Source organism: Chaetodon trifascialis, chromosome 7 (assembly GCF_039877785.1).
Source record: "Chaetodon trifascialis isolate fChaTrf1 chromosome 7, fChaTrf1.hap1, whole genome shotgun sequence".
Classification (NCBI taxonomy): domain Eukaryota; kingdom Metazoa; phylum Chordata; class Actinopteri; order Chaetodontiformes; family Chaetodontidae; genus Chaetodon; species Chaetodon trifascialis.
In genome coordinates, this window is record NC_092062.1 from 13,184,304 (window position 1) to 13,207,401 (window position 23,098).

Genomic DNA, 23,098 nt, shown 5'->3' on the forward strand with positions numbered 1-23,098 from the left:
TGGGTGAGAAGAGATCACACCAAAACTGACATGATTTGGCTCAATATGTATAAATTTTAATTTGAAAAAATTAAATAACCTCTGACATTTTAGACTGTACAAAGCATTTACTGTGGCATCCTTAATATTCATGAATACCTCATATTTACAAACACTGACAAAGGAAGAAACATTTACAGCAGTGCCACAGTTAAACTAGAACACACACGTACACGTTTTGCAATATTTTACAGCATTACCTGAGTACAGCAAAATGACAAGGAGTTATGTCTCTGAGACAAAAAAAGAGGAAACATTTGCTACAAATCAGACCTGTTAGTTTCAAAGTAGAAGTGCACATTAAAAAAAGATGTGGAACTGTCTTTCTTTCAGCTTAAGATGAGCCTACAGACACCCTGTTTTAGGACAAAACCCATTTGTGACTGTTCATGTGACCGAATGGTTAAAAAGAACTATGAGGTGCACGGTGGGATTTTCAGTCATCCTGTCTTTAACAGGCACAGGCTGACATGCACACAGTATGCCCGTGTGGACTTGTAATGCATGTCTCTCAGCTTTTGACCTGTCTGCAGACAGAGGCTAACTGGTTAATGCAGCTAGTAACAGCAGGAGGGACACTGTGAGTCGCCTCTCCCCTCCATCCTGCAAGGGCTTCCAGGGCTTCTTTGGGGTTGCAGGGAGACAGGTCGTAGATGCAGTAGATGGCTGCTAACTGCACCTCCCATGGCACACCTCAGGAGAGAAGACGTGCTAAGTTTAGAATTCTGAATGCAAATCAGTCTGCTGCATGGCCTTTTCTCTTTCACGTCACCGCAATATATTTAATTAAAATTATTCGGCAAAATGATGACAAATACATACAAACAGGCAATTATACTTCAACACGCCAGGGTGAGATGTAAATGATGGAATCTGCTTAAATCCACACAGATAAGTAATTGCATTCATGCAGGAAAAAGATAAACACCAGATTTGTGTTTCAATAATCATGACTAATGAAAGGCAGGTGTGGAGGAAATTGGCAGCACTCTGAGCCTACGTTTAAACGTGTAAATGAGAGGCCAAACCGTACAAGGCTCAGCCTACGTTTACACTTAGGGAAAGCGCATATGTTTTCATGCGGTTTGGCCTCTCGTTTACACGCAAAACGATCATTCTTAAAAACTCCAGCCAAAGTGGAGATTTCTGAAAACGGCTTATGTGTTGGCGTGTGAACAGGGTTAAACGGCGTTTTAGGTTCCGAAACGTCACAACATCCATTTTCTATGCCGCTTATCCCTTTCGGGGTCGCAGGGGGCCAGAGCCTATCTCGGCTGTCAACTGGGTGGGTACACCCTGGACCGGTCACCAGCTGATCGCAGGGCACATACACACACCATTCACACTCACACTCACACCTAGGGGCAATTTAGAGTCACCAATCAACCTAATGAGCATGTTTTTGGAAGCCGGAGAGAACCCACGCATGTTTTTGGAAGCCGGAGAGAACCCACGCATGCACGGGAAGAACACGCAAAGGCCGACCCGGGTTTCGAACCTGCGACCTTCTTGCTGTGAGGCACGCGCACTAACTGCTGCGCCACCGTGCAGCCCAACGTCACAACATGCGACTGCAAATACTGTACGTCATGTGAGTGACCTATGTTTACACTCACGCCCATAGGTTTGGCATAACTGTGATGGCGCTCGACGGCGTATTTATCAATGTTATTTTTGACAATGGAGGGGCCAAAATATCCGTTTTCCAAAATACCCTGCTACGTGTAAAGGCAGCCTCAGCACACAACAGAGGCTGTGTATACATCCCAGCCACGCTGAAGCATTCTGTATCACCATGGTTTCTCATGTCATACCTTCAGTCTGTCCCTGCCGACCAAATGTGTTGATGACGTTGGCGACGGTTACCACCGAGGAAACACATCTCTGTTTGATTCCCAGCTGACCGAGGCGTCCTATTGAAAGCAAAAATGCAAGAAATTCTGAACTGTCCTCTAGTTCAATTACTCATCACTTCAGGTTACGGTTAATACCAAAGTAAATGAACAAAACTACTGACCGATGAGTCGGAGTACAGTGGCGACGGTCACGTCAGAGACGGGTACTTGTTGACCTCTGGGCTGTGTCACCCAAGTGTTCATTAATGGCCACAAATCCTTGCTGTCAAACCAAAATGGACTGATTAGCACAGGTGCTAAAATGTGTGGTGCTTAAATGTAACAGAGTTTTACATAATTTGTATGATTAAATTACATCATTGAGCACCTTAGGTTGAGAAAAATGAACATACCCCAGTACATGCTCATAGGTCCACTTCCATGTCTTGTGCATACAAAGGAGGTGCAGAGTGAAGACATGTTCCCAAGCCTCAGTACCCAGGTCGTCCCCGTGCCGGTCGTGTTTAGTGAAAGACAGACTTGACCCTGATCGAACATCAGACAGTGTTCTGGAGATCAGCTCGTCAATGTCACAGGGAGGACTCTGGAGTGATACAGGGAGATTAGCTTTTAGAGGGCTCGTTCTACTTCATTTGAGAGGGCACAGATGAGAAAGCTGGTAAAGAAGAGATGATGTGATAAAGACAATGAACCGGCTTTCAACGAAGGTCAGGCAGTTTAGAGACCAGCGCAGGAAACAAAAAGGACATCAAAAGCATTCAAAATCAAAGGAAATTAATCTAATGGCAGCGTTTTCCTCAGTCACTCCAGCTGAAAGGATAAATAAGATATGCGACACAGCGAATGTAAGCTCTACTGATACTTCACCTTCTCCCAACCAAGAAATGCTGAAAGGCAGCTGAGGAGGCTTTCTTGTGCTTTAAGTTTGGCGACAGCATGTATTGCCTGGCACAGAGGACTGCTGTGTGAGAGGACACTGGGCCATGTTGTCACCATGAACAAAATCAGTTTAGCAGAGTCTGGGAAGTCTGCATTAGGGAAAACACAATGAGAAACGAAGAGCGTTAAACAAATTTGAGCTTATGTGGTGCCAAAGGTGCAATACAGACACAGTTCACAGTTCAGAGAAAGGGCGTCACCAGCCACAATGTCTTAAAATACCTGTTTGGGAGTATTGAGGGGGGTGTGAGGGCTTTAAGACGTACAGTATGACACAAATTGCTAACCTTCTGTGAGAATGCTGTAGGCCAGGATGTGCGCCTTCTCCCAGTCTCTCTTCTGTCTACAGACCCCCATGTAGACTCTGCAGAGGGCCTGCACGTAGTTAGTACTGAGGTCTCTTTTCTCTGCTTTAAGCTTGTTCAGGATGGCGACAATCATATCATCTGCCTTCAGATGTAGAGAAAAGTGGAAAAGTGAGAAGACATGCACACAGTTTCCCTTCCCATGGACACAGACCTTTGAAAATGACACACTTCATCTAGTTTCTCTCAAGAATTTACTGTTATTCACACTGGAAAAAAGATGCAAAGTGACCAGTTGTTCAGAATTAAGTATACTCACCAAGCTGCTCTGGCAAATCTCAGAGATAACCTCCTTCTCCTCGCTTCTCAAAACTGGCTTTTTGGGCAGGTTACCAACATGCAGGTGGCTCTGGATCACAGGCAATAGGTCAAAACACTGGTTTTCAATTTTCTTTAAAGCGTTAACGATTAGATTTTGCTCTGCAGGTTCTCCAGCTTTCCTGTATGGAGTGACTGCCTCATCAGTGAGCTGTGTGAGCATCAGAGTCTGGGGGGAGGTGGTCTCCTCTCCATTGTTTGAGGAGGAGGAAGGCAACTGCTGATGACTGACAGTGGGAGAGCAGCTGTTTAGCCTGAGACACTTGCTGTTTTTAGGCTGGGGCAAACTCGTGGATTGTCTTTTTTCTCCTCTCATCTCAGTCTTGGTGAAAGCCGTTGAGGTGGAGTTTATAGTTTTAAAGCCAGACATCTGACTGACGGCTGTTGTTGGTGAAGTTCCGCTCTCTGACGAGCAGATGCTGAGGCTGACGTTCCCTCTGAGAATGCTCAGAGTGCGGGCATGGGCAGAGAGCTCTGGGTACATTGTGTCAAGAATCCTCATGGAGTTTTCCTGAGATGGACTGGAGGAAGACGACGGCGAAGAGTTCATTGCAGTCAAGGGCAGGCGACCCGGGACCGGCACTGCGTGTTTTGGAGTGGCGGAGCCGAACTGAAGCGGCGATGAGGGGACTCCGTTTGGAAGGAGTGGACTGCTTAGAGATGAGGAACTCAGCTGCTGACTGTTGGGTGTCAAGTGGGCCTGGACGGGAGTGACAGGCGACGCCAGTCTATCCTTGGGCGAGGGGAATGAGAGTTTCCCAATAGCCTGCCTTGGATTGATGGATTTGCCCACCTTCGGAGGCGTGCTCAGTGGGGTGAGGAGACGAGGGAGTGGGGGGCCCATTTCAGAGAGAACTTGGCCTAAGCATTCTGGTGATTGAGCTGTAGCTGAGCCTCCTTTTGGGCTATGTTCTTCCTCTCTGATCATATGCGGCCTTTGTTTTTTAAGCACGTTTGTGCACGATTCCATTTGTCCATTTGTGGCAGCAGCACTCTGCTTTAAAGAGGCATTAGGACGAACAGCGCCCAATTTACATTCATTCACTTTATGGTTACTTGCGTCTATGCTGTCCTGAGGCAAGTCTTTGACTACAGCCTTTCCTTCTTCCTCTAAATTTGGCACAGGCTGTAGGGGTTCGTTGTTTGTTGAAATCAGCTCAACTTTAAAACCGACGCTCAGTTTTTCCGGGGCTGGGTGAGTTTCTAAAGCCAGTAATTTTACAGTGGGAAACAGACATGAAGGACTCAGCCTCCTGCAGAGAGAATGTCTATTTTCTTTCACAGATTCAGAGTCAACAGTTTTTGTCTCTTGGGAGCCAGAAGGGGAAGGACCATGGTCTGCTACAATTTCACTGTTCGATGTCTCCATATCAACATCCTTTTTTGAAGGAGTTTCAACATTTGCTTGACCAGAGTCCAGGTTGGCAGGAGATTCACCATCTTCCACCTTCAACAGTGTGGACTTATGAGGAGAGGGAGGTCGATTATCACCATTTGACTCTGAGGGAGAAGCTGTAACATCAACTCCTGCAGTTCCTTGTGCTTCATTCTCATCTTCTTCCACAACAGGTTTCATGGATGCATCATTTTCAAGCCTCTCTTCAACATTTTCATGTGAGACACTACTGATGCCGTCACTGCTGCTTGACAAACCATGGTTCTCTCCTGAGTCCTCGTCCTCGCTGGGACTCCCTTTATTCTCCTGGGGCTTAGAGCCTGTGACATCTTGACTGCCCTGTCTCAAACCACAAGAGTCCTGATGACTTTTTCCCATTTCTGAATCTTTCTCTGTATTTGCAACCTCAGCGTCTCTCACAGCTTCAGTGACTGTTGTGGAGGCAACAGAGGAAGTAACTGACTGTGCATCTCCTGCTTCCTCAGAGATTACAGTGGCATCATTTCTTCCAGGTGACTCCCCACCATCAGGAGTGACTGCTCTGGCATCTGAAACAACACCAGGGCTTGTGTCTACATCCATCTGTGTAACAGTCTCTGACTGATCTTCCTTCACCTTTTGTAAAGCACTTTCAGCTTCACAGATGCCACTGGGGTTTGCACTGCAGGATGGCTCCTGGCTTTCAGCAGCTAACGACACAACAGATGCAGAAGAAGAGGATGATGATGCTGATACTGTGTGCACAGTTGTGGGCTCCTGCTCAGTCTGCATGTCTTTTTCATCATCCACCTCTTCCCCATCTGTTTTGCTTTTGTCCTTCATTTCAGGAACGTCACTCGACTCCTTTTGTCCCAAGACTTGGGGGGAATTTTCACTGGAAACGTGCTTCACTTCCTGTGTTGTGACCACTGGCAGGTCCGCATTCTCCTTTGCTGGTAGTGCAGAAGATGTGGGACAGTGGCTTGACACTGATGTTGTGATGAGTAAGGAGTCTTCGTGTTGAAGAGGAAGAGAATCAGCAGAGGGTTTGGGGTTGTCCTTCGTTTCTCCATCATCTGTCTCCATAGATTCCATCTCTGTTTCCTGAGAGACAGAAAGAAGAAAACAATTAAATGATTAGAATAATTCAATTCACATTGACATGCCATCCGGACAGTATTTTGTTTGGTTTTGCTTAACGTAATGGAAACAGGGGAAGCTGTGTTTTCAACATAAATAAAAAAAACCCAAAACAATTGATTGAAACATAACTGAATTCTCACCAAATCTGGCAGTGGCGACATGCAGGGAAGCATTGGTTTGAACAATGCCATGATCTGCTCAACAGACATTTCAGAGCTGCCCGAGACAGGAGACGACTGCTCAGTTTTGCTCTCCTTTGACGATCGCAGGCTCTTTTTGGGAGTGTCTGTTTGCTTCTTGGTACTTGCTGACTGCAGACATGCTTGATGCTTGATGGCTTTCCGCCCATGAGGGGAGCGTTTTAACTGTGTATCAGAGGCTTTTGGCTGCATGGGGGAACCGTGGGATTCACTGATCTTGTCAGAAGCAGACCCGGTAGTGTGATGAGGGTGCAGTCTGTTTTGTGGAGAGGAGGGTAGACCTTGCTTGGAACTGGACTCTGAAACTAAAAGAGCAGCAGAGAGGATTGCACGCATGTTGACGGGTCAAATTGTAAAAAAAATACAAACAAAACTGTCAACCCAGAAGTCACTGGTGTTACTCAGAGGAGAGGACACTTGTTGAGTCATGTCAGTAATAATATACAGATACTTAAGATGCCTTGATGATGCCTCACCATTTAAGTGCAACGGGTTTGCAGAGCGCTGCTGCTGCTGAGGTTCTACACATGCCCACAAATTCTGTAGCAGCATCCTGAACTTTTCTGAAAAACAGACACAAACAATCACAAATCACATGCTGCAAAGGTAGAAAATGACACCAATCTGCTTTTAAGGTTAAAGCACATGATTACATTGTCTAATTACTGTAATAAATAATAAATAAAGCCAGCTGCAAACCTTTGTCAACTTTAGGCTCCTCGACTGCACTTGCTTGAGTGGATGTGCTCCTAAAATCTGTCAAGAAATAATCCAGAAATTGTTTCAATTTGAACTTTAATTTTCATCATAAAAATATTAAGTCACAAAAATATCCAATAAAAACATGTAAAGGTTGTCATTTTGCAGAATTTTAGATCTGAACACAGCTAAATATGCCTTCCTTTAACACTGTATTTGTAAATGAAGCGGTTACTTGTTTACCTTTACACCTTTCTCTTTCCAGCTTCATCAGTCTCACCTGCAAATGAATTTAAATGACAAAGAAAAAAAGGTCAGTTCAATAGCATTACGATCTATTTCCACCAATTAGCCATTTATAAGGGTCATTACTATACCTGGAGGTCATCAATATTTCTCTCAAGCAAGATCTTTTCCTTGGTCAGTTTGGATATTTGATGATCCTGTTCGCAGACTGACCCTGAAATAAACCACCAAACGAGCATTGTCATACAAACACAGATTGAAGACGTCCTTATGAACCTAAAATGATTCTTTATGTTGTGTGAAATCCAATTTTCAAACCAACCTTTGAGCAATTGAACTTTATTTTCAAGGTTGTCCTTTCTGTTGATGAGAAAAGACAAACATGAACCATGAATCGTGATGGCACAGTACAACGTCTCATAACAAAGAGAGAACACGTGACACTCATCAATGTCCAGTTTAACAAAACCACATCTCCAAGGCAAGAGTCAGTTCTTACATGCTCGTTGTCTTGGCGTTCTCCTCTATCAATTTTTCAACCTGATCTGCTTGCTCCTGAGATTTCTTCAAAGATGTCTGAAGAGGTGAAAATGAAGAAAGATTAGGAAGTTTAGCTACATTTGTGTTCTGAGATCACAGTAAATTCAAATGACTCAAGCGACTCAATAACACCTTTTTTGCTTACCTGTGTTTTCAGCAAATCATTTTCTACCGCGGCCTTCTCCCGCTTCAGCTGTGCATTTTCAAGTGACTGTGTTTCTGTGAGCTCTACAAGTATGACAGACAATTTTGCAAAAGGTCAGGGATACATTTAACAAACTGTGCCACTCATCACTGGTAAGTTATAGCATGTGAATGCAAAGTACCTTTCACATCCTTCAGCTGGTCTTCAAGCTTTTTCTTCCTGAAAGATATGAAAAATTAACATTTTACTATTAGAATTGTCTGCACAGTTATAACATATCAAAACATGACATATGTGTCTCTTACTCTGCCACTGTCTTTCTGCTTTCCTGCTTCAGTTTTTCCATCTCTTCAGATATTTGTCCATAGGCCTTAAGAGCAGCCTGTAGAAATAAGCCAGTTGGGGAACCTTGTTCAGAGATGATCAGACTTTGTGTTTGAGCACTCATATTAAGAGACAATATGAATATGAGAAGAAACACCCTTCAAATGGGACTCTGCAGGGAAAGAGCATACCTTCTTTTCTTCAAGTTCTGCCTGCAGAGATTCATAATCCACTGTCTTTTTCTCCAGAGTAATCAATCTGATCTGCAGCTCTTCCAGCTGCTGTTGAAGCCTGATTGAGTCACTGCGTAAAACATATTACGAACAAGAAAGTGTTAAAACAAGTATATAAAAAAAACTGTCTGTGAGCATTTATTCCCCATAACGCAAGTATGTCCCGACAGGTGTGTTTGCACCAATATCGATACTTGGTTTGGTAGAAAAAACTATTTGGGGGGCTTTTGGAGCTGTGAAGGGTGCAATATTGCCAAGATTTTTGATTGCAGCTATCACATAATAGTCTCGCTATCAAAGTTTACGAGTATTAAACTTAGCTGTCTTACAGCTGATACCTGCCCCGTGTTCCGAAGAAATTTCAGTAAGTATCAAAATGAGTGTATTTGTACTGTCCAACTTTATGTCAAGGCTAACTAACTGTAATTTCGTTATGCGAGACGTGCCTCCATAGTAATTATCTGCATTCCTCAACACTCACTCTAAAACCGGTATCTTCTGCTTCAGTGCCAGAAATGACGACACATATTCGTTCAGGCTCTGTAATGAGAGACGACAAGAAACAAAAACAAACAGGGAATTCACAATTAACATCACTTTCTCTTAAGCTGACGACATACCAAATACATGAATTGTAACACAACTGTCAGAGACTGTTTATGTTCAGTGTCCAAAGACGAAACATCACTTTTAAATCGACTTTTCTGACACAGAGAGGTGATCTGACCTGATGCAAAACAGAGCAGTTTTGACAGTTTCCAACCGTCGCGTCCGCGGCGATTGCTACCGTTTTAGCCTGATTGTCCCCTGGCATCATGGTAAGATAGGTCCCGAAAGCCGACAGCCGTTATTTTATACAAGATAAACTGATGACCATGTCCCGGTGACTAAAAAAATCCAGACAGTTTCAAAACAACTTCACATTTTCGCGTCTCCCACGTTGACCGAGGACCCAAGCCAGGACCCCACACGGGTAGTTTCGTGAGATGCCGGTAATTTTAAGTCAAACATTTCTCTGTATGCTGCACGCAAATTGAATTTCTGGTGTTTATTCAATTCAAAATGAGAAGGGTAGATGTGGAATTGTATATTTGATTTTTTTGTAGGTTCACATGTGAAATTTTCGGTCATTCGGATTTTGCTTCAGGCAGTTCAATATGGCACATGGGGGCGTTACTGATACAAAAGTGGCACAGTGTGTACCGGCCCGTGGCGGTGTAAAAACCGTGAAATTTGGCGGTGCGCACAATGATATGTTCTGTTTTCAAAATCCTACATGCCGGACAACACCGCAAGTAGTCGGCATTGTTTGCCTTATTGAGTTCACCACATTTAACGAGGTATTGAATTCACTAGCAATCTGACGTTAGCGCTTCAAGACTATAGTCAATGAGTACGTCACTATATCTACTTGAATAAGCCTATTAGAAATCTAAACTATGTCCCTGGTGGTCTAGTGGTTAGGATTCGGCGCTCTCACCGCCGCGGCCCGGGTTCGATTCCCGGTCAGGGAACAAATCTTTTATACTCTGAAAGAGACATTGTCTTATATGGTAGACGTCAAGTTAACGCAGGTGTATCGTCTTGTGCAGGCAACATTAATTTTTTGTGTACACTGCTCCGTGCGACTGCACGTGTGTGCCTTTGTAGGTTGTGCTCTGCCGAGTAAACCATGGTGTGTAATTTTTGTGTTTTCCACTCGAATGCAAAACAAGTTCAGAGATGCTTGGAAATTGTACACAGGAGAAAAAGGTTGAATATCTTGCAAACAATTTGATTCTCCTGGCAAAATATTATTCACACAAATATAATGTTACTACTGGCTCTAGTGCTGCTCTCTTCACTCCCATGCTATCCATTTGTCATTAAATTTCTGATTTTACTGTTGTATAAGAGGGAAAAGGAGACGAGAAGTGACCTTATTGGCTTTAGTTGATTTGTAGCAAGTGGTTCACATTTTTTTGCTGCAATGTATACACTGTGTTCCTTCTATATCTGATTTCTATATATAGCCAGCAGAGGGCGCTGTTATACAGATAACGAACAGCAGCGTTTCTAATGTATGTAGTCCTCTCTCTCTCTCTCTCTCTCTCTCTCTCTCTCTCTCTCTCTCTCTCTCTCTCACACACACACACACACACACACACACACACACACACACACACACACACACACACACACACACACACACAAAGCACACCTATGACAAGAATGAATGGTTTAATAACTGTTTCCCATTTGGTGTCCTCTTTGTCCCTGAATGTGAAAAGTGTTTAACATAAATAAATAAATAAATAAATAAATAAATAAATAAATAAATAAATAAATAAATAAATAAATAAATAAATAAATGGAGACTTCTTTTGAGATGAGAAGAAGATGCTGCAGGTCATCTCCTGCCCGGTGACTCCAACAACTGAGAGGAAGCAAGTAAAGGTGCTGGGAGATTTCTGCTGGTGCGTCCTGCTGGAAAGATAATAACCCTGTAACTTCAGATGAACCTTCTTAGTGTAGCCTCAAGGCTGAAGAGCCAACTCTCTCCAAACAGATGCAGTCAGAGATAGCATAGTTTCTTTAAAGTGGAAGGGGCATGCGTTCTCTCTTCCTGTCTCTCTCTGACAGATAATCTCCTCTGTTATCTGACGTGAGTTAGGTAACACTTTGGATGTTGCCAGATTTATCTCGATCACCTTTGTCATCTGCAGGGAACCTTTGTCTGATCGCTATCTTTGTATGAAAAAAAATGCTCCATCCTCTTAATCCATTTCTTCATGTGTGGTTGGATTTTCTCCTCTCCTTTTTTCCCCCCCTTTGTTAAGCTGCTGTAGCAAATTACACAGAGTGAGGTGGAAATACATTTGCTGTCAAGTGAAAGTCAAAGTAGGAGTCATTACAGCAGTAAATTATTGTTTTTGACTCATAGAAAAATGCATGCACATTTGCATTCACACCTACAGCAGTTTAGACTTTCAAAGGCGCCAACCATTGAACAGCAGGAGGAAACCAAATTCCAGATGTACTCAATAACATGTGCCATTCAAAACAGATTTACACAGATTTTAATGTCATAGTAATGACAGTACAAGAATGCATTCGATACTTCATTATATACACTGTTTATATAGAAATATTAGAAATATAAGTGTTTTTCTGGCTAATATTTAATGTTGACAGAGTGGTGAAACCCACTGATCATCATCCTTTTGAACACGGAGCAGAATATTTGTATCTCCTCTCAATAAGACTTTTGACATGACACGTGTGCAAAGCGGCTGATGACAGTACATTCCACAGACTTGTGGGTGGTTGGAGTATACTGACTCTGTGTGTGTGTGTGTGTGTGTGTGTGTGTGTGTGTGTGTGTGTGTGTGTGTGTGTGTGTGTGTGTGGTGTTGCTTTTGTCAGCAAACTGACACTAATTAATAAAAGAGTTTTGCATCTGTGAACGCCTTGCAGACAGTTGTTTGTAAAGAAAAAAAAACCCAGAAACACTGCTACCCTGGCCTACATTTATTCAGCATTACAGTTTCTACACACACACAAAAGCATGAGTAGCGCAGTGCCCACAGCTGACCAACTATAAATCAACATCAGAGAGGTGGTTGACACTGAGGAAAACCCCCTTTCTCTCTCTTTACCCACCTCTCCCTCTGGCTCACTCCCTCTATTTCTCACGGCATTTTTCTATGACAGCACCAAATACATAGATGGCCTCCCCCCTCCCTTTTTTCTCTTTCTACTCTTCTTCTCTCCTCTCCGACTCTCTCCCTGGAGGCCTTAGGGCTCAGCTCCGGGGATTATGACAATGGGGATTTTGTTTTGGGCATCTGTGTCTCCTTGACTTGTTGAGAAATGACGAAAGAGCAAAGCCCAGACACAATATGTCATAGGTGTTGAAATGGATAATACCACATTGGCATTGCTGTTAGCCAGGGTGCTGGCTTGTGTGCTGCACTCCTTTGCAGACTGAGGGCTAGAGCTTAGAATTAAGCTGCAGGGTCATTTCTTTTTGTTTCATCAGGTTACAATAAGACATATAATGCTAATCTGTGATGCGGTGCCACAGTTAAATGGTCTCAAAAGAATTGCTGAAGATGATTCAATCCAGGAATCTAAACTAAATGGACAATATAAAAGAAAGTGTTTGTCTTTCCAGCAAACAGATCATGTTTAACTTGTATACCTCAATATCACATTGGCCTGTCATGCCTTAACGCTTAACTTGAGAACAGCGACTGGGCATCTCAGGAGAACGAGAGGACAGTGCAAGAAGGGTACATATAATGAAGTTTGGAAGCTGGTGAGATCAAATTCACTCAACCTGACAGCTGAAAAGAATGAAATAAGGACTCATGCCACAGCTGAGATGCTGACATGACACACATTTGTTTATTGTTATTTCATTTACACTGTAAATGTCACAGTGAAACAGCATCATCTGTAATTGCTTGTAAACCATGACCGATATGTAATGCATTATTTTTGGGCCATATCAATGCATGCGATACGACTTGTGTAATAATGTTGGACAAAGTCATGGAAAAATGGAGCAGTGACTCTTCAAAGGGCATGCTCATAGCCTTTGTTTCCACTCGACGGCTGTTGTAAATGATCATCAATCATTGTTGCTGAGTTGGGCTTTTGACACCACAGATTTTTTTCTTCTTCAAAAATAAAATAAATGTTTTGAATAAAAAAAGGTGCATTTTGTCAGCATAAAATCTTATGAATCATAATACAAAATATAAAGGTAATGGGCTAAGGGTGGAGTAATAAAAGGACACATTTATACTGCTTATTAATACAGTCTTCCAGCAATGCTGTATCGTAAAGCCAATAAATAAAACAAACAAAAATGTACATAAGTCACACAATTCATTTGTTCTTTCCTGAAACTTGAGGATTTCACATTGATTTGGTGACAGAAGACAATGTTGTTGCACCACTGAGCATCAAAGTTAGTTCACACAGCCTGAGAAAAGGTCTCTCATGTGTTCCTTTCTTCTTTTACATGACAGCACCAAGCTTCCTGATATTGTCCAGCTATCGAGGAAGTCCTCTTTGATTCTTCCCAGCCTTTTTTTTTTTTTAATCAAGCTTTAGAGTAACATTATGTTTTCTTGTTTCTTTGAAACATCCCTTTTCATGATCAGACCACAGATTTCCAATTGATCAAGTACTGTAGCACAGTCATCCATTTTTTCTCTGTTGGCTTGCCATCAATGGCCTCTGGTTGACTGGGGGATGTTGGGTGTCCTGGGTACAGATCTGTTCAGTCACATATAGAAGATAAATAAAGCTGGGAGTTTTCAGGTTTTCAGTTTCTTTTGGACATGTCAGTCCTATTCGCTTTAATCAAGATTCCCATTTTGCTAGTTCCTCCTTTTAATTCTCTCCTTTATTTGTACTGTCCTGATCACATTCCTCTGTAGTGCTGTCAGCATCAAGTTCTTGTATCCAGATGTCCGGCATCGCAGGGAAGATAAAGGGCACTGCAACTCTCTCGCACTTCCATTGAAATGTCATTAGTTTTTCAGTGCTCGCCACACGCTTAAAGCAAAAACACAGTCTTTTCAAGCATGGACGTCGAATATGGTCTGTTGTCTAGCTAACGACCTATCTGCCTTTGTCACAGAGTCACTCCGTGTGATTATAGGTTTGAATTTGAACAGGACTGGCAGCACTGCTTGCCATAGAACTTGTGGTTGCAGACTCCATGTTGGGGCACCAGGTAGCACCAGTTGAAGTAATCCCGACACGCAAGGTCTGTGGAAAAAGAACAAAGTCATGAGCTTGTTTATATCTGACAGACAACTGGCTCAGTTTTAACATCAAAGCATTGAGGCAGTACTAAATCATGTTCGAGCGTGAGCACCTTTCTTCTCAGGTTGTGGGCAGAAGTTGGTATTGCAGGCCTGCGACATTGAGGGTTTAAGATGGAGGGCACAGCCAGGAGACGGCTTCCCTTGAAGCAGACACTGGACCGTCCTGGCCTGCACTCCTCCTCCACATGTCACCGTGCACTGTAGAGCACAAAGAACAGAGCCTTGATGATGGACTCTATGAATGCCACGAAACACATGTAACATATTCAGTGCTAAGATAACGTACCTGAGACCAAGGAGATGAGTGCCATTCTGCTCGAGGCGGAGGGTGAGGGAGGGGTTGAGGTGGATAGGTGCGATGGTACGTGCTCCATCGGTGGACTGGTGGGGTAGTGCGGATGGGGCACTCGGCCACCATGCAGGGCCTCTGCAGATCTACAGTGGGCTTGGGGACATGGTGGCACTTCTTGGCAGCAAGCTCTCTGTATTTCCCTGCAGTGTCCTGTACAATAGAAATATTCACGTCAGCTGCAAGATGCCGTTGTGTAACATAACATCCGCAAGAAAACTATTCTTTCCAATATAATCCAAAGAAAAAAATGGAAAACTAAATTATGAAAAATGTGGATTTGAAGTGAAGAGTCACAATGAATGTTTAAAGTTACTCATTTAATAATTGAGAATCAACACTTTGTCATATTTGAGAAAACAACACATATGACACACACCTTCTCTGCACACTTGATGAAGCGCGCCTGATAGCCACGACCACAAGTTACCGAGCACTGGACAATGGAAGAGGCAAAGACACAGAGAATTAATGCCGAGTGAAACTTATATATATGAGCTAAAAAAGAAAAAAAAAAAAACATTTCACATTACTGTAGCTATATTTATTTAAATTTTTATACAACTTTACAACTGCTCTTGAATCACCTCTTGCCACGTGGAGACAAACCACTGGACTTTGCGCTGTTTCTGGCAGCGTTTGATGAAGCACGATTCTTGACTGGTGGGTTTCGGCAGGCCTGCACACAAGCTGTCTGGCAGTGTGTGCGTCTGGGCGCCTGGGTTGGCACTCGTACACAACACCGTCCTCTTCCTCAAGCCGTTGCCACACTTGCGAGAACACTGCCAAACGAACAGAAACGTGATAATGATGCTACTGAATCACACCACAGTATTGTTAATGAATATTGGCTAAATTGGGTCATTTTGTCTCATACAATTGTACTACAGCCATCATCTTTCAGACCCATATTTCTACAGGATTTGTTAAAATTAATTGGCATGATGACGTTAGCATAGCAAAAAATATCACAGGCTGAAGATCTTAACAAGCCAAGACAGCGTTTCAGCTTGGCTACTATATAATCACTCCACACAGTGACGTATTGTGCTTTACTTCCTTAATATTTCCCTTGAGGCAGTCCAAAAATTCCCCCAGCATTCATTCTGATCCTATGCATACATTTTACAGCACAGCCCAAATCAAAAACTTGGGGCTGTGACACACTACACCCTGACACAGGAAGTAAACTGGACACCGCTTGTGGCAGGTAGTTAGGAACATTTGGGGCAAAATGGCAGTTAAAAAGGTTTAACGGCGAGACAAGTCATCACGCACAATGTATAGGAATTGGACACAGAACAAAACGTGCAGTCTCAGTGGGTGCGTTCATAGTTTCAAGCCACTGAGATCAGCGATATAAAATGTGGTGAAGCCATCAATGCTTAGGTTCACTTCACAACACAGTGTGTAAAGCTCTTTAGGCTGAATGGCGAAAGTGCAACTCTGAAGTGTTTTTCCCTTCTGTGGTTAACAACTACAGCAGCCTGCACGACTTCCATCTGTGTAAGCCTGCTGAACAGTCTCATTCTTACACACCGGTGGCAGATCACTTTCACACGTGCTCACCTGTGACCACAGCCCAGCAGTCCAAACTGGTGGGCAGCTGTGTGTGCCGCAGGCTTGCCTCCTGGCCGGGGTGGGCTGGGTACAGCGAGAGTCAGCCAGGGCGTCTACGTTGGTCTGGCTGGTTCTCTGCACACACTGAACCTGCCGCGTCTGCTCCCCTCCTCCACAGCTCCGGCTGCACACCCCCCACTCTCCGACAGACCAGCTGGGACAACACAGCACAAGGCCGCTGAGTCAACACAGACAGCTCCTCAATCACTTATTCAGACAGGCCTGCGGGAATCCATGAATGACATGATAACTGCACAATGATAGCAATTGCAGAAGACCCCCTCACACACACACACACACACACACACACACACACACACACACACACACACACACATTTCTCTTCTCCAGTGGCCTCTGCAGCTTATTCTTCTTCAGATGCTTCAAAAGACTGTAAAACTGAGAACTTACTGTAAGCGTAGCAAAAGCTTAAATAGCTCTTAACTCATTTGAAACATGTATCTGTCTCCATTCTCAGTAGCAGAACACATTTTCCTCGAGAACTCCTTGGCAGACAATATCGATAACGTGAGTCATAAATACAAAGATGAAAACAGGAATATCCGTCTCTGTGACTTAACTCCAGCCTTCATGTATCGCTGACCTCAGACATGCTGGAGCGCTGCAGGCCTAACTCTATAGGGTGTTAAGACATTTGTTCATGGCTGACTGGTTTCAGAGCAAGTCAGAACAGTTGAAATACCGGGCTTTGAAACTGTAACTTAAACCTCACTGCAGAGGTTTAAACCCCCTCCCTGTTAAAACTCAGGCCCTCATCACCACTAAAACTAAACATCACCGCACATATTTCTTTCATAATTACCTCCTTTTGTACTGCACACTGTTATATGTATGTTGGCTAACACAGAAAAAAGACTTTATATATATATATATATATATATATATATATATATATATATATATAATAAGCATCCTAATAATTAAGTATTATTATTCCATAATCAGTGCAGCTTAGACATCCTCTGACCCTGATGAGTGCTCTGTTTAGGACAGTGCACTTCATGTTATGCTGTGGAGCATTTTTTCCAACACTGCAACACTGAACGCCACATGTCTGAGTCGCCTAATTCCTCAAGCCTCCTCTTCCTTCTCTCTTCCTCCAAGCTACTTTGCATCTGTCCTAAGTGACCCAAAACTCAAGGTGCAGTCAGCCCAATCCTTCGTCACACACTCTATCATCCTCTCCCTAAATTCACCCCAATGTACCCACCCAGCCTCCTAAGATCTACCCCAAACAACGCAAAAACATCGCTGTCGGCACATGGCGTTGTATATATTAGAAGTATAAACTTTATTTGCAATAATTTGGTGCATCACATGTTTGGAATGCTGTATAAAGGAGGATGAGAAGAGTATAGCTCTAAAAGGCATTATACACACACTAACAAATCTAAATAAGTACGGACGGAGAAAGTCCATCTGGTCTTATATATGTTATGGCTCATCGAGGGGAAGATACACACTGTCGTATCATCAAAGGAAAGATTTGAAGGAGGGATGTAGGGATGAAAATTTCTGTTCAGCTGTTTACTTTAAACATTTAACCGAGTGATCAACACATACATGTAACACATTTAACACGCCGACAGGATATTTATTGGGCCTTGGCGCAGAAATAGGAGCTAAATCCTCGTGGTGTTATTTAATACATAAATAGATGCGAGCAGAAGATCAACTAAAAGAATTCTTAGAGCTGATTTGGACACATGACGCTTGCACTGTTGGCTTCAAGAGAGACATTCAATACAATCTCGTATTTCTTAATTTGTGTTGCTCCATAAATATTTCAATACCTATAGCGTATGGGATTTTTACGACGTAACACACAAGCTCGTAATGGTTAGCTGATCTCGTGGATTTATTATGTAAGAACATTTACCAACTTGCTCCAGGATGACATCATACTAGCTTATTTTGGCTCTCCTACATCACTTCGTCACATCTCGGATATGAGTCTCTGCAAAGTAAAATATAGTCATCTGACCTACAGTGGGGAAAAAAAGGTTTAATGTGCTGGATGATGAAGGTGATATATTAGAGCTTTAATTAATAGTGAAGCCATGCATCTATCACCTCAGTGAACTCACTGGCATGGCTGTGGGCATGATATACTGATTAAAGTCATATCAAGTTATAGACCACCGTCTGATCTCTGCCTTGGCTTTTATTTCAAAGTGTTACTGGACGATGAGTAAGCATCACACTCTCTGGACAGAAGCGCAGGGGATCAGGAATCCCGTGGACAGAGTGTCAGATAGCCTCTGCGGTCAAAATGATGAGGTCTGGATGCTCACCAGGGGCATTAAATAACCTCTAACCAGTGTTTACGGCTGTGTGTCTGTGTGCGCTTGTGTGCGTGAGCTTTCATGTGTATATTTCAGCATGTGGGTGTTTCTCTGCTTATATCAGTGTACGTCTACACAGTGAGACAGAATGATATCATGCTCTAAATGTGAGCGGGCATCGGAGACCTTTTTCCATGATGTAAATGCTTGTCCAGTCCAACTTGCTGGGTGCAGACGCAGCAAAATGAAATAACGGCCGGGCCTCAGAATAGTATGACCTGCAGAGACGGACTGATGACCACAGTCAGCTTGTCTTGTCTAGCATGCATGTTTTGGTTGGTCCAGCACATGTTTTGTCTCCACTCACAGTTTATGCACGAGGAGGGCCCACAAACACTTTGAAACAGTTGTCCAGATGCTCAGTGAAAAAACTAAACATATGCACACACGAGGACAATCAGTTCAATTCAGAAAAAAAGGCTCTATACTATACCACGCACTGGACAAAGGTTCAAGTGAAGGCAGTTTTGGTAGGATACTCAACTTCATATGATCATCAGACACTACAACAACATTGTAACTGTATTATATGCATGCTCCAAACATGAAATATGAAATGCGAGATCTGTATACACTGCACTACAATACTGCAAATAACTGTGTAAATGCATGTAAATGCAGGCTGGAGGTTTAGACTGAAACCAATAGGAAACAGATAGATTGCCGGATCTCATTACTGTGCAATTTTTATGCTGTTACATGAGAACTCTGTTGCTTTTAATGTTTGAATTAAAATTTGAAGTCTGGCAATATGCTGTTACAAAGCCCGACGGGTCTTGAACCCACAGAATTTACAAAGTGATGACAACCATCACATAACAGTCATCTGCCTGAAAAGTAATTGAGTAAAAATCTGGATATTGACAATTAATAATGCAGAAGAGATGTAAGTGATTTTTTTAAATGAATGCAATCATTCATAGTTGTTTAAGCATCACTTCCCAAAAACCTCCACATACATATATAATGAACTCAAACACTGAAAATCTGTTAAATATTACTGAATGCAAAACATGGAAACAGCAAAGTAGCCCTTTAAGTCTCTTTCCAATGCCTGGTTCTTCCCGTGCTTACACACACACACACGCACACACACACACACACACACACACACACACACACACACACACACACACACACACACACACACACACACACACACACACACACACACACGCGCGCGCACGCGCGCGCATACATAAACACAGGTACACTTAAGCAGCCCAAGCTGTAGATAATGAAGGAGATAGAGATGAGGGTAAACAGTTCTGAGATTACTTTACTGCCACTATTATCACTGCTTCCTCAACTCAGCGCAAACACACAAATCCATTAGTGAGTAAATGCTGATAGGGGCGGTGTGTGTGTGACTTAAGAAGTGGTGGAATGTGTGAGAGAGAAAGTAAGAGAGAAAGAGAGAGAAGAAAAAGCAAAGTGGGAAGAAATATCAAAGAGGAGCATCAACATCTAAGATAGCCACGAGGGAGGAGGGGAGCTGCTGTGTTGGAGAGTGAGAGCATATTTAGAAAGGACTTTTAAAAGATACAGACAGTGAGACAGACAAACAAGCAGACAGAGCGCTTGTCCTAAAGCCACAGCGCCACAAATCCCTGTTGAGAGACTGGAAGTGCTGTGACCTGAGCACAGCAAAGTTTGAATGACAGCTATCCCTCGCTGGCTGCTTGGTGGTGTCAGTGTGTGTATGTGTGTGTGCATGCGTGCATGCACGCGCGTATGTCAGGACTGGGTTGGACAGCTCAGAGAGAAAAGACATCCGAAGAAGAGCCTGAAACCACCCAGATAATGGACACTGCAGTGGAGGTCTTGCAGCCAAGCCTAAGCTTTTGTGCAGTGTGTGTGTGTGTGTGTGTGTGTGTGTGTGTGTGTGTGTGTGTGTGTGTGTGTGTGTGTGTAAACAGGTAACCTCAAAGGCTTCACCTATGCCTCAGTCTGTGAGAGAGAGACAGGGGAAAAAAGAGGTAGACAGACAGACAGAGACAAAAGGCTGCAACACCTGTGTGTGTGTGTGTGTGTGTGTGTGTGTGTGTGTGTGTGTGTGTGTGTGTGTGTGTGTGTGTGTAGAGGCAGGGGAAAAATGAAGCGCCTGTTGTACCTACAGTATCCTGAGGGATGAGTAAGCAGTTAAGTACTGGCTGAGAGCTGGAATTGAAACAGTCACTGTCTCGGGCCACCAGATAATGCTAGTGTGATCACATGCGGTAAACGTGCAGATAAAGCTTGAATTGTTTGACTTAAACCCACAAACATTGTGAGCAAGAGTTTCCTCATGTCCTCCTTGATGTATGTCCTCAACTCTCCTGAAATGTTCAGACTGCGCTACGATCCTTTTACCAACAGGAACGTAATCAAATTTTCCCCCCAAAGCGTGGCACAGAAACATAACACATGAATTTGATTCTCATACATACTGTATGTATATTTAGTAATGTGTCCCTTCGTGTTATCTGATTTTCTCAAACACAGTGGAGACCATTAGGTAAGTCTTGTTTCAATATGCAACTGACATTTTACATTAAATGAGTTATTAAAACTATGGATGACTCTTTTTTTAGCTGTTATGTTTTATTATTATTAATGGTTCCTAAAAGTTGTCACAATGATCTGCTGTATTCCACTGGTTCCCAAACTTTTTCTGTCATGACCCCTGTGGAGGCTGAAAAAAAGAGTAAATTGATTGCATATTTGTCGAACCTGTAACAATATTGGGGAAACTAGAACCAAATACAGCCTAGTTACATTTGATTGAAATAGCAATATCAGGAACATGCAGGCTTCTTTTTGTTCCGTGAGTCTGTCCACACGTCGTTTTGCTCTCTGAATCAGCCCTTCTAACCCGAGTCTTGATAATCTTGCTCTTGTTTTGTTATTGTTCTAAAATTCAATCAGATGATTCACAGACCTTTTGCACAGCAGACAATTTGATGTGTCATAGCAGGGGTCAGCTCAGGTGGAACTAATAGTATTAACGATGACTCTGTCTGCAATGAATGCAGTGCAGCAACACTTATGTGACAACAACTAAACCGTCTCCATGACCACTGAGCAACTCCATCTGCTGAGGAGGCCACAAGCTTCAGAAACAAGTAAGATGGACCTTGCATTGACATTTTTAACCCTTCTGCATGTGCAACAAACCGCATTCACGATTCTTGACCCTCTGACCACAGAGCTTATGTATTTACATAAAGCAACATTTCATCAGTGGTGAAGCTTCCCATGAGTTAAATGTGTTTACTTTACTGATCTTAGCAACAGTAATTACCCCGGTTCAGCCCTGTAGTGAATAATATCGACTGTAGGTGGAGTACAATGGTAGCCATCCTAACATAACATTTGGTGGACTCACAACAGTGCGAGTGCAGATGTTTTCAGCCTGTCTGGGAGTATATGTAAAGCTGGCAGCGGTGCACTGCGATCAACAGCACCAATATGAGTGAAAACAAAGCAGAAATATACCGTACAGCACATTACTGCACATGATGACACAATGAACATGCCTTTATAACTTCAAATGTCTGACCTAACAAAGCCCTGGAGGACACAGCTTCCTTTTCTGAGGACTTTATATATATATATATAAATATTTTCTGTCAACACGATCACTAGTTTATGTCAGTGAATACCAGACAGTTCTGTGGTCATCATGCAGGATTTTCCTAGGATACCTGTTCCAAAACGGAGACACACACAAAGGGAGCTAGAAGGAAATATTAAGGCGCTGACACTTTCATGCACAGGAAAGTCCCCTCTAGAGCAGCTGTTGGTTACTATAAAACATGAGATAAATGGTAATGTAACTGGAATTCCATGATTTCAGTGCCGATTACATAACATTGGTGCCCTGTATAATACTGTATCCCTGAGAAAATCTGTGTGAAACAGAAGGGTTTTTCTTCAGCAGGTGTTGGGGCACAGGTTAAGAGAGAGATGACTTCATAGGCAAGAGGGGAGAAAGTGATCCAGAATAAAAGAGAGGGAGAAAGAGGCTGAATACGAATATACTTCTGGAAATGTGTGCATCAATGTCACTTTAACAGATTTGGTTGCAGTTTTAGGATTTGGGCTGCAGTGTTCATTGGGTGGGGTGTAGTGGAGACACTTAAAATTGTTTCTTGGGAGTCTTGATGAGAGGGTGAGAGTTTGGGTGGGAGTGAGCTTCACAGTAATCAGACACCACCACTGTTCCTCTCCCACCCTGCCATGTCTTCTTTCTTTCTATGTGTGTGTGTGTGTGTGTGTGTGTGTGTGTGTGTGTGTGTGTGTGTGTGTGTGTGTGTGTGTGTGTGTGTGTCTGCTCTTGCCAACATGATGGCAACAACAACAGCATCACACAGCAATGACTGTGCATATCCTGTATGTTATTCTATGTATACTTTATATGTATAAGAGCACAAGCTAAACCCAAATACAACAAAACCTGCACCACTGAATCTCAAACACCAGAGATACTCAAAGCTGCATTCAGACATTTAGCAAACACTAACAGAAAGTGAGT

At 43.0% G+C, this 23,098-nt stretch overlaps 2 protein-coding genes and 1 non-coding gene across 3 annotated transcripts in view; 1 reads left to right on the top strand and 2 right to left on the bottom strand.

The window, feature by feature from the left end:
* Window positions 1-37: 37 nt before the first annotated feature.
* ice1 (KIAA0947-like (H. sapiens)) lies at window positions 38-9,383 on the bottom strand. Its single transcript, XM_070966921.1, has 20 exons — window positions 9,150-9,383; window positions 8,904-8,962; window positions 8,381-8,492; window positions 8,171-8,247; window positions 8,047-8,084; window positions 7,866-7,948; window positions 7,680-7,756; window positions 7,503-7,540; window positions 7,312-7,394; window positions 7,178-7,214; window positions 6,712-6,798; window positions 6,176-6,540; window positions 4,680-5,996; window positions 3,459-4,625; window positions 3,122-3,284; window positions 2,763-2,923; window positions 2,288-2,478; window positions 2,057-2,157; window positions 1,854-1,952; window positions 38-732 (listed from the first exon to the last, which is right to left on the bottom strand). The coding sequence occupies exons 1-20, from the start codon at window positions 9,237-9,239 to the stop codon at window positions 551-553; spliced, it is 4,527 nt and encodes a 1,508-aa protein (XP_070823022.1). The 5' UTR covers window positions 9,240-9,383; the 3' UTR covers window positions 38-550.
* A 481-nt stretch (window positions 9,384-9,864) lies between these two features.
* trnae-cuc (transfer RNA glutamic acid (anticodon CUC)) lies at window positions 9,865-9,936 on the top strand. The gene has a single exon. It is a non-coding gene; the product is annotated as a tRNA-Glu (tRNA).
* A 4,136-nt stretch (window positions 9,937-14,072) lies between these two features.
* The window catches only part of LOC139334036 (A disintegrin and metalloproteinase with thrombospondin motifs 16), a 50,120-nt gene continuing 41,094 nt past the window's right edge, over window positions 14,073-23,098 (bottom strand). The window contains exons 19-24 of the mRNA XM_070966775.1: window positions 16,166-16,370; window positions 15,184-15,378; window positions 14,976-15,032; window positions 14,534-14,749; window positions 14,298-14,445; window positions 14,073-14,188 (exon numbers count right to left, since the gene is read on the bottom strand). Coding sequence (XP_070822876.1) covers window positions 14,073-14,188; window positions 14,298-14,445; window positions 14,534-14,749; window positions 14,976-15,032; window positions 15,184-15,378; window positions 16,166-16,370 — 937 coding nt within the window. The remainder of the gene's footprint in view (window positions 14,189-14,297; window positions 14,446-14,533; window positions 14,750-14,975; window positions 15,033-15,183; window positions 15,379-16,165; window positions 16,371-23,098) is intronic.